We start from the raw sequence: 12,213 nt of genomic DNA, 5'->3' as shown, positions 1-12,213 counted from the left end.
ATGAAATACATAGAATATATCAGCATGTACTTGGTTATATTTTATAAAAAAAATTACTTAAAAAGCCGGATAGTTCAGTAGAGCCGTCATGTCATGGCTCGTGCCATTGCATGAAGTAATGAGCACATTTGAGTGGCAATAATAATATCTTTCTGTAAGAAAACATATACCCGCTATATACGAAGTATAATATCTACGATGAAGAAAATGTAATATTGTGAAAAGGACAGAAATCCATAAATAAACTTTTTATCTTTACTTATAACATCGTGTGAAAATAATGAATTCTTGTTATGAAATTTTGTCCGGTACTTTTATTGTCTTACAATACTCACAGAACGTTCTTTCTATCGTAGAACATCATATATAATATTTTGTATTTTATTATTTCTATACAATCGTTTCTTTCGGAACGAAGCAGTTGCCGCGTAATTTAAATTTTTGGCGCTATACCATATCAGTGGCATTCGATGCTCTTTTTCAAATCATTTTTGTACAGGCACGGTACTGTAAATATATCGAGGCTATACTGTAATATATAGGCATGAACTTAGAAAGAAAAGATTTCCAATAATAAATAATACGGGTATTTGTTCAAATTCTAATCAAAATAAAATTAATTCCTAGAAACTGACTAATTTTTTTATTTTATTATTTCATTAAATTAAATAAAATATAAAAACGTTTTATAGAAAAAAATTACTTTTTTCAACGAGGCCTAATATTATTCATACTAATACATAAATCTTAATTGTTTTAATTATTTATAAATTATATATATATATATATATATATACATACATATATTGTAGAGTTTGTTAGTTATTCTACTTTATTTTTAATGTTGAGAGAGAGAAAAAGAAAGAGAGAGAGAGAGAGAGAGAGAGAGAGAGAGAGAGAGAGAGAGATAGGATTCGGAGACGGAAAATACTCGAGTAAGTTATATCGTAAGTCACTGATTATATTTATTAGTAACAATTAAAGAAAATTGATTACAATCAGAGATATCGTTATCCGATCGTCGTTATTTTCAATTTCGATACGTACACCCCGCTCTATGTCTGCACGGCGACTATTTTAATTCGTATTGTTCGTTTCGCTCGACGCGATCCAAATAATATGAAAATCATCGAACTGTCATTCGTGACAGCACACCAATTCCCACATTCTACAATATATATATATATATATATATATATATTATATAAAATTTTTTCCTTATTTCATTCATGAATAATAAAATAACAATATCCTAAATAATTTTCTGAGGATTAATTTAACTCTCAGAGAGAATTAAAGAACAGCAAATAAAAATAATGTATCGCATAAAATATTCTTTATATATTTGTTGAATTTTTGATAGATTTTCATTAAAGTAACATTTTTTTCATTACAGAGGTGGCGCGTAATGCATATTTATTAAGAATAAAAAAAGAAATCGTTATATAATCTTTATATTCCTTTAACCAATAACAGATATACATAAGAAGTGTATGTACATATACATAAATGCGTAGAAATAAAAATGTGGAAAACTATGAAATTTTAGCCGTCCATTTTGTTATGATCAATGTGTAGAAGAGTGACGTTTAACCTATCGTGAAACATTTTCAGTATTTAAGGGATGGTCAGAAATTTTTTTGCCTATGGTGTTCCTAAACTGAAACCGGTCTTTCAATGCCAAATTTCATAATTTGAGACCATAGCATAGGTCGTCTTATGTAGAGGCGTGGGTTAGTTGACCTTATTGGGTTAAGATAGAACTCTAAGGGTAGCATCTGATAGCCCTAGTATGAATTCGAAAAATTTTCTTTTTTTTTTTTTTGCAAATATTGTCAACGTTTTGTTACACGTGTAAAAATTTTTGGAAATTTTTTTCATTATAATTAACCACAGCACTTAATCTCTAATATTTAAGAAGATTTTAGAAATTGCAATTATAATTGTCTTTTATCTTATTTCGGACGCTTATATTATTACCGATGTGAATTTGGCGCCCGATTTTATAAAAAAAAAATTAATAATATAATTTGTTTGTACCTGTTTGTACCACATTTTATTTTTCCGTTGGTCGTTTTGCGATATCTAAAAAAATAGCGGAGATACCGTCTTAGCGTTATATGAAAGAATTAAAAATTACCGTATTTTCGAATCGGTTTGACAAAGAATCGTTTGTATTTTTTTCATTTTTCTTTGTATCTCAACCGGTGCAGAAATACGGTGATTTTTAGTTTTACGATAAAACGGTAACTCTGTTATTTTTTTAGATATCGTGAAACTACTAACCGGGTTTGACAAAGAATCGTGGCTACCTGTTTATATCTTTTTCACTTTTCTTTGTACCTCAAACCGGTTCTGGCCATTTTTTGACTATTTCGAATTCTTTAACAACAGGTATAAACGAACTACATTATTAATTTTTTTTTTTTTTTAAAGTCAGTCGTCAAGTTCACATCGGTTATATTATTCTACGCGTCATAAATTTCTTAACGTAAATCTGTCAAGCGATACAGAATGTTCCGCAAGATTAACCGACGGTTATAATAATCCATGATAATGACAGAGTATAAGGAAAAAGAAAAATGAATGAATGAGTTGATTAATAATAGTTTATTCGTTTTTTCAAACACTTCTTAACACATAACACATTCTTACAATCTATTTAAATCGTTTATAATATAATCATTAATACGATTCTCGAATGAAATACAAAGTTTAAAATACAACTGGACAATTCGCATGTTATCTGTAATGCTAAATATCAAGTCATGTATTATTTAAGTATATTTTATTAAAATATTTCATAAAAAAAAAAATTTTCAAAAATTTTTTTCTAAGAAGTTTTTTTTTAATAAAATATTGATTTTATGACGAAACCTGCGACATACAAATATACAAATATTTAATAGGTAAATACGCTATCTTAGAAATATAAATCGCAATGAATATTAAACATTATTTCTATATATACTGATATTTATTTATAATGGTATCATAATATAATATCATTTTCATTGTCTGCAATTTTGTAATATCTACTATTTTTTCATATTATATATCTCTTTCAATAGTGTAGCGCAATATTTAATATTATAATTAAGTATATTAATATTAATACAATATTATTAATTAAAATATTTGTGTATGTGTGTGTGTGTGTATATATATTTGTATTTGACATTTATACACGAAAGTCATCAGACAAGTCTTGCAATATGTTAATAAATACGGAATAAGTAACACGTTATTTATCATCAGACATTGTGGATTCTGTTACGGGTCGCAAGATGGATGGATATAGCGAACTATGAGACGAGGACAGTTGTCGCATAAAAAGAAAAAAATAGGGGAGCGCACGCGCGTAAGAGCAAGGAGAGCTATCCTAATTTTACGCCGTCGGGTTACTGGACCTTACGTAATCGCAAAACTCAAGCGCTAAGTTTAGTCGGTCCTCTAACGTTAGACTCTCTAGCGGTGGATTCCGCTTCCGGCAACGTTGTTTTTTGACGAGATGCACGATGCATTTCTTGAGAAAAAGCACCTTGCTACCCCCCCCCCCTCCCCCTCCCTCCCCGATTCGCGAGATATCGATCCATATCGCGTTCAATCACATTGAAATAAAAAAATATGCTTGAAACATTTTCGAAACATGCGTTGGATTCTTATGTTTTTTTCGATCATTGCTTACTTGATTAGTCTAAAAAATTGGGAGATACTATTATCTGATTAATTCCACGTGATTGTTTAAAAGAATAACGTATCTATCGCATTTATTCAAGGATATATTTAGATATTCGAAATAATTTTTCGATAAACTTTCTCTGATAAAATAATTTTATATCTTTCGGTTAGGTCTAATTTTTTTTTTCAGTTTGTATATTTTGTGCTTGTTTAAGTACATTCAAATATAAAATGTTTGTCAATTTAAAATTTAATACTTAATATTAATTTGATTTAAAAAATTTATGTTAATTTAATCTCTCTATCGGTTAATTAAATATATTTAAATATATTTATGTTGCCTCCAACTTCGGTCTCTGTTTGACCTGTACTCGAATCAGTCCGATATTCGCGCTAAATATGGGACCAGCGCGGAACACTTAGATTATTTTGAGAACGACGAGTCTTCCTAGCACTACCTAGGTATAGGTAGGACTTCTAGCCGAGTATAATCGCGCGACTAAGTAAGAGATGAAAATATTCTTGATAGAGAAAATCCTCATTCCCATCTTATTATCTACATACTTAACAAAAAAATATACTTTCGATTTTTTCGCCGATGGCTTTACATATCAACAATGTTTATGACGGACCAATCGGCGTTTAAATATCGTTATAGGTTTATAAATAAAGACGCAACTCCGACGCAAATTCCGACTGAATTCGAAAGAATATATAACGTTAATATCATAACATTATCTCTCGGCCGTGTCAGCCGTCAACGTCAATGTATAAAATGTATATGTATTTATAATTACAAACATCCGCATCGTTGAAACATAAAATTTGAAAGGCGAGAACGTAATCATCGATGTCTTCGCTTGGCTGGCCGATTATTTTTTTAGACGCGTCTCGCCGCGTAACGACGGTCAACTCTACGAGGATCTTGCTAAATTTATAGTGACACGAAATGCCAGCTTCTAAACTCACCTCGGACATACCGGAGTGTAATGACACTTGGCAGGGTCGCGCAGCGCGGTTGGCAACGAATTGTTCGCAGCATTTGATCGAAAAAGCGACGGTCGTGACTCAGCTGTTTAATTAGGATGCTTTGAATGAGTGTTGATCGTCGCTTAACAAGACGTAAATTACAATGATTTCGATTAGTCGTATATGTATTAGGTAGTAGGTGAAAAATATTTGCGATCTCTTCAATATATATATATATATATATATCGATTTAATTATCTTTGAGTTAAATTTCCTTCATTATAAAAGAAAATCGGTTGAAGTTAACTGAGAAAAAAGAAGGTTTCATTATTTATTATAAACTATACAATTTTGACAATTAAATGGCTATTCTACGTCGACTCTGTATGGCTTTCATTTTAGAAATCAATTATCAATTAATATTTTGATCTACCTTTATATTTAGATGTTTTCCACTCCTTAATCTTATTCAGTTTTTAATTAATAAAATTGAGAAGGTAGTTTTGTAACACTATATATAATTTATGTTGTATGAATATCCTAATATCGTTTAATCTAACGATTGAAAATGAGTTTCAAGTCGTAAATTTAAGGAAGGAATGCGATTTTATATCTCATGATGTTTGTTGTTCGATATATGACAGCTCGCTCGTCCCTGCTGTCCGTTTTTACGTTTTGACGTTTGCGTCGCTTACGGATCGACCTCTGCTTCGCATAAGTTTTACATAATCTTATTCAAATAACAACGCTCGCGAGACCACATCGCGTGGAAAGGGAAACCGACCTTAGAGTTTATTTCCATATGATTTACGCGCGATGTGTCTTTCGACGAATACAATGTACGAGTAGAACTTGTACAGCGATATTATTTCAAACTCCACTCCGACGAGTAGTTAAACTCTTATCAGGCACATTATTATTTTTTTGCATTTTATCGTTCCAATTTTTTAGTTTTTAGAAAATGTCACTCCGTTGCTTGACGTTTATAAATTTTTGCTCTCATCTCCAAGAACGTCAACGAATATAATCTAGTTTTGAATCGCTTTATATAACGAGGATAAAGCTATATATCACGGATGTTAGTAATGTGACGCGACCCTCACATGCGCTTTTTCTGACCCCCTTGCAGATATCGTCGATTTTTACGTAACATTCTGATATTAATATTTACCGCGTAGCTCGCGAGCCGATTGTGTGACCCGTTAACTCGGATATGTTAGATTACACTGAAATTCTCTTCCCGTGACTCTGGACCCAATGACATCTAGAACTTTATATAGAATTTTATATTATATTTTATATAATTTATATTTAAAATCATAGAAATAATAAACCAATTATAAAGTTTATCTTTTTGGGTAGAAATACAAAATACGAATAAATCTCTATGTTATCTTTGATATCGTAAAAAAGTGCGGGGCTATCATAATTTCGTTTTTATTTTTTTCCTTAATTGTTATTGGTGTTATCAATCTCGCGTTTGCGGCACAAGTCAGCACAATTGTAGCACAATATGGCACAATTAATAAAAATGCAAAACTCGAAAAGTGCGGGGCTAGCAAATTTTTTTTTTTTTTCTTGAATATGCTTTGAGTTAGAGAATTGCCGTTTTGAGAATTTATGATAGTTACACTTTTCCTATTCATCAAAAAAGACATTGTTTAACCCGTACAGCAATTGGAAATTCTAATAAATATAAGCCAAAAAGATGTAGATATGAATAGAAGAGATCTTTTATATTATGTATAGAAAAACTTTGTATAGAAGTAAATTTGAATAGTAAAATAAGTCGGTATACATAACAATGGTGTTACCTCTGAATTTTTAACGTAATGCTTATTGGTATGTAAGTATTACGTTACAGATTCAGGTAACTATCGTACTATTAGATAGCTATCGTGTGGCCAAAGAAACTACAAAAATGAAAAAGGTTGATTGATGAAAATTCAAAAATATCTGGGAATGGAAAGCAAATAGAAAGAACTCAAAATATTCTATATATTAGAGAAAAGATTCATTGAAAAAGAGATGTAATTAATTTTACTGATTATAAAACACAGTGAGTTTTCAATTAAGAAAAGATGATCCAATTGCATTGAAAGAACTGATATTAAATTTGTAACAAAAGTGGTACATATTTCTGCTTTGGAAAAAAAATTGGAAAATCAAATTTACGTTAGATGATTACTGATACTAAAAAAATAATAGCACGAACAAAATATCTCAATATGATAAACATCTATGATAAAACGTTTGAAGAAAATTTAAAAAAATTTTATCCTTAAAAATAATAGCGTTACACAATTTAATGTAATTGTAGAAGACTTATTAGAAGTCAATGAGAAAGGAAAATGGTGGATAATAAGATCAGTCGGATCTCAACGATATTGGTAAATTCAAAAGGACTTTAGAAGATAAGAAATAAAATTACTGCGAAAAAATATTGGAGTTGGCACAAAAAACAGAATAAATACCGATGTTAGAAGACACACTTTTGCATACTAGATTAGCTAAAGATTATTTAGACGCTTTTGAGAAGATTCATCATCTTGGGTTGAGAAATCAGTAAAGGGAAGTAATTTCTATTATTTTCAATTACTGCAAGAGAAAAAAATGTAATCCATATTATGCTGTACTAATACAAAAATTATGTGACTATGACAGAAAATATCAGTTAACTATATATTATGCATTGTGAGATAAAAAAGACATTAGAAGATTTAAATATAAAACAGTTACTAAATCTAGCAAAGTTCTTGACTCACCTATTTTTAAACAAAGCTCTTCCTTTTCTCGTTTTAAAAGTAATCCAATTTATCGAATTAGATAAATTAATCATAATGCGCGTACGACAAATCATGTTACGAATATTGTTACATAAAATGAAGCGGGGTCTGTTTAGAAGTGTTTAAAAGAATATTCTGATCTCCAAAATTGCAAATTTTTAGAGGAAATTGATTATAGATTATTTATAAATTATTTCTCCGTAGAAAATATTGGTGCTATTGACAATTTGAAAGTGAATTATTGAATAAACGGGCATAATGGGGATAGATAAATTATTAAATACCCGAGAATCGAAACTTTTATTTTAAAAGTTTTATATAGTAAGTGTAAAATACATTTTATATATATATATATATATATATATATATATATATATATATATATATTGTATATAGTATATAATATTCTGTAAATATATGTATAAATATGTAATATACAGGATGTGTCAAAATTATCGTACATATGTTTAAGAACGGATTCCTTTGAAGTTAGAGATGATTTTTTTTCAGCGAAACTGTCAGAGGTCATCATTTTTTTTTGCAAACCTTTTACCATTATATATCTTCATATATCTTTTTGGCTTCTACTATTTTTCTTTCTCATCAACTTCTAATAATCTTCTAGAGTTACATTAAATTGTGTAACGCTGTTACCTTATCGTTAAAATTTTTTAAATTTTTCTTCAAATGTTCTATCAGAGATGAGTCATATTGAGATATTTTGCTTATGTCATTATTTTTTAGTAAAGTTGCAGAAATACGTACCACTTTTGTTGCAAATTTAATATCGGCTCTTTCAATTAGATCATCTTTTCTTTTTCACTTTGCAGTAAGAGAAGGATGCCTATGCTTGGATTAGATTAGTAAATTTTTTGTGCAAATTTTTATGATATTATTAATTAACAAATAATATTAACAAAATGTATTTTAAATCATCTGTATGATAACACAAAATTAATGAGCTTGAAATGTAGAACAGAAATTATTCAATTCTTATATAAATTAAATCTGTCCCTTTAGAACATAACAATTAGATAGTAGATTCATTTTGAAAAATTCAAATAAAGATTGTAAAGTTATCATCTGCATCGATGTTTTTTAGAGATATATAACGATATATAAAAATGTAATGATAAAAATCTTTCTTTTTTTTTCTTAATTTTTCATTTTCTGAAACGTCAATTAACTTGACATTAAAGGTTTCCGAAAAAATGACAGTTTGTAGAAAAGCCATTTGGAAAAATTGTTATTAATCATTGAAAAAAATCATTAATCATTTAAACCGAAAATAAAAGCAAAAAATGTCAACTTGTAATAAATTTTCTACAATTCATGTAAGAAAAATGAGGGTTGAAAGATTAAAAACAAAGGTTGAAAGATTTAAAAAATTTCGTTATGTTAATAGTACCTTATTGTCTCCTGATCGTCTCCTTCGAGACCATCTGCATTTATTTCCATTACATTTTTTAGAGAGATTTTTTTTTCCGTCCAAGTTTTTTTCTAGCACCCATATTTATACGTTAACACATGTTGAGAAATCATTTAGGAATCGGGAATATATCCTCATCGAGAAACCATCATTCGAGTCACGAGCTCTTCGATCGCCGACCGTCGAAATAAATTCCTTCGGTGTTTCTGGTCGGTTGCCTCTCTCGCACTGCAACTCGCTTACTCTTACGACCTTACTATTTACGCTCGTTCCCCCGTAACCTTGGATTGCATAATCCGGACGTCTGTACGCGTGCGCCGTCTCAATGAAAGGCGAATCTCGGCCAATCCGACGTACGTTTGTGCGTGAGGGAAACGCGCGAAACACGTAGGCGCGAGAATCTCTCTCTATTATTTTAACGCGTAATTGACACGTTATCGCAACACAAGATTCTTGTTACGCGATATCAACGCGGTTTGCTTGTAAAGTTGTTTGTGTAACGAAGACGATATTGCTAAAACTGATCGACTGAGAAAGGGTGCATGTGAATTTACTGGCTTATCGTTCTACTATTTATTTAGCTGCTCAAATAACTTCTTCTCACGTGAGGTTGACTCCCGAAGAGGAGAAATAAAAGCTGCTTCTCGGAAGTCGGCATCAGGTGGGACACACGTTGCGCGTTTCTTTCTTATCTCGTTACACAATCGAAAGTCATCGTTTTTTTAATTCCTTGTCCTATCAATTTATCATTCTTAAACACACTATCAACTTTCAAATTTTTTATTTAATAATTAACGTGTTAAGATATTATTAACATGAGATTAGTTCTTTTTAAAGCAATAATAAGATATAGAAATCTGTGATAAAACAAGTACATCAAGATAATAATTTTATAAATCTATGACAAAAATCATGACAGAGATTATTGATAAAAATATCTCTCGATTAATAGACTGTTTAAGAAATTAAGACATAAATAGCAGGCACCGAGTACAATTCGTCTCTATGTTTTTCCTAAATTACTTTCCGAATTAAAATTCGCGATTAAGATTTTTTAATTTAAACTACAAGATTTTGTCCAAGTTCAAAAAAAAAAAATTGGGCAACCTCCATAAGAGAAAACCAAAAAGAAAAAGAAGAATAATTTTTGAACAAGCGTAAAATAAATATACGAAAGATTACGAAGATACAAACACAGTTGGAAAATTTGTGTTAAATTTAACGAGAAAATAATGTTAAAATAACATGTTTTTCAATAATAAAAAAAATTAGGCAACCTTCATAAGAGAAAATCAAAAAGAAGAAGAAGAAGAATTTTTGAACAAGCGTAAAATAAATGACCAAATCGAATCCCGAGATTCGTTTCTCGCGTAAGGATCTCGTTTTCGTTTTATACGAAAGATTACGAAGACACAAACACAGTGTTAAATTTAACGAGAAAATAATGTTAAAAAGACATGTTTTTTAATACTGTAAGAAAACACAAATTTTCCGACTGTGAGAAAATAATGATATATCGATGAACGATTAACAAACCTACGTATACGATCTTAGTGGCTCCGTACTACAATCGCTCCTCGAATGGGACAGGAGCCTCGGTGGGAGCTCTGCCACCTCGAGCCTCCAGTAGCACGGACGACGACCACAGCGGATCATCAGAAACGGAGAACATCTCGCCGGACACGTCGCCTGATATTCGCCGGAATCGTCACACCGCCTCCGGCCAAGATTCCTCGCGTAGGAAACGCCGTGGCAACCTGCCCAAGGAAGCGGTGAATATCCTGAAGCGTTGGCTGATCGAGCACAGGTACAACGCTTACCCGAGCGAGAGCGAGAAGTCGAATCTCAGCGAACAAACATCGCTCTCAGTCCTCCAGGTTAGTTATGATATACACTTGTTTTATTTATTTTTTTTTTTTTTTCCATTCGCGAGACTTTTATGTAACCACGGATATCTAGTAAGTCGTGAAAATATGTCAGTTTGAATAACTTAAAAAAATTTTTAAATCACTTTCGCTACTAATTAATCGATTAATATGAAAATGTGGTTTGCGTCATATCTTTTTGGGAATGGTGGACACATTTAAATACGATGTATAATTTTACATACAAAAGAAAAAATTATTATTCCGACTTGGCTGGGTACAATGTAAACTTTGATCTTGCCCAATTAATTGCGTGTATAATAAATTATAGTTTGACTTAAACTTAATCTATCTAGTTGATTCTCGCCTATTACTTCAACATCGACTCGCCATTATATACATATACCGGTTTATTTTTGCAGGTTTGCAATTGGTTCATAAATGCCAGGCGGCGTATCTTGCCTGATTTATTGCGCAAGGACGGCAAGGATCCTCTCCATTACACGATATCGCGCCGTGCCCGCCGTAGCGTACAGGCTGGCGTTCCTCGCCGGGAGGGTCGAAGGTCTGATTCGTCGGAAATGATGGACGTATCGAGGTCCCAGAATTGGGGCTTACACGCCGTGGACAGGACGGCCGCGTCGACGCAGGGTCTCGAAAGAGATCACGATTACGATGAGGAACCTGCATATCGGTAATTTTATTTTTTCTTCCTATTTCCGATGTAGTTGTGTTATCGATGTATAGATATTAGCGCGGGAAAGAATTTTGTCCTCACCGACACTTACCGACTCAACACCGACCTCTTGCCGCGCGTCAAAAAATCAATGAAGGAAATCGCGCTTATATCCATTGTTTCGCTAATGACGAGGCTTGAGAGAACACGTTAGGACAGTAGGAAAATCGGTAGATTAAGTGTACGAAAATACTAGATGTATCATTCAAGATTTACCTACGCAGAAGCGAGGACAGTCCGAATGATTACGAGAGCAGTCCGAACGATTACCACAGCGAGGAAGAACGTCCTTCGATACGATGGCCCAACGTAATCGTTCGCCCCTATGCGGAGGCCCAAGTCGAGCAGTTAGACAGCGACGATATCTCTCATCCTGCTCGACGAAGGCAAGTTTTATACCGATACAATCGGTTGCTTTCGATACAGGGGAAAAACAGAGCTTTGCGATCGTTATGAAATTATCCGTTAAAAAAAGCTTCTCAGCGATTTGCGAGACTTCCTCAATCGTGCAAACAAAAATAATTGGAAATACAAAAAAAAATTTATTATCAATACAAACATAACGAAAAAATTGAAAAATTGATTAGAGCAAATGCTAAAATACTAAATAAATCAAATATATTCAGATGTACGTATAAAAGAATCAGTTATGTTTTTCATTTAACGCACGTTTTTTTCATTGGCACTGTGATTCAAATCACTGATTCTCGCACGCGACTCACATCTGTTTTAACGCTGCAAATAACG

The 12,213-nt window shown here is 31.8% G+C and overlaps 1 protein-coding gene and 1 pseudogene across 3 annotated transcripts in view; both read left to right on the top strand.

Moving 5' to 3' along the window:
- The window catches only part of LOC140666380 (uncharacterized), a 50,917-nt gene that overhangs the window by 34,462 nt on the left and 4,242 nt on the right, over nt 1-12,213 (top strand). For 2 of the 3 annotated variants that reach the window (XM_072893509.1, XM_072893508.1), the window contains 3 exons: nt 10,420-10,742; nt 11,153-11,424; nt 11,691-11,852. In XM_072893509.1, the coding sequence (XP_072749610.1) occupies nt 10,420-10,742; nt 11,153-11,424; nt 11,691-11,852 (757 nt within the window). The remainder of the gene's footprint in view (nt 1-10,419; nt 10,743-11,152; nt 11,425-11,690; nt 11,853-12,213) is intronic. The other variant, XM_072893510.1, reaches the window with a different exon arrangement.
- Nucleotides 6,572-7,745, top strand: LOC140665847 (nucleolar MIF4G domain-containing protein 1 homolog; annotated as a pseudogene).

This window comes from Anoplolepis gracilipes, chromosome 5 (genome assembly GCF_047496725.1).
Source record: "Anoplolepis gracilipes chromosome 5, ASM4749672v1, whole genome shotgun sequence".
NCBI classification, from domain to species: Eukaryota; Metazoa; Arthropoda; class Insecta; order Hymenoptera; family Formicidae; genus Anoplolepis; species Anoplolepis gracilipes.
This window is presented reverse-complemented; position numbering and strand designations above follow the sequence as displayed.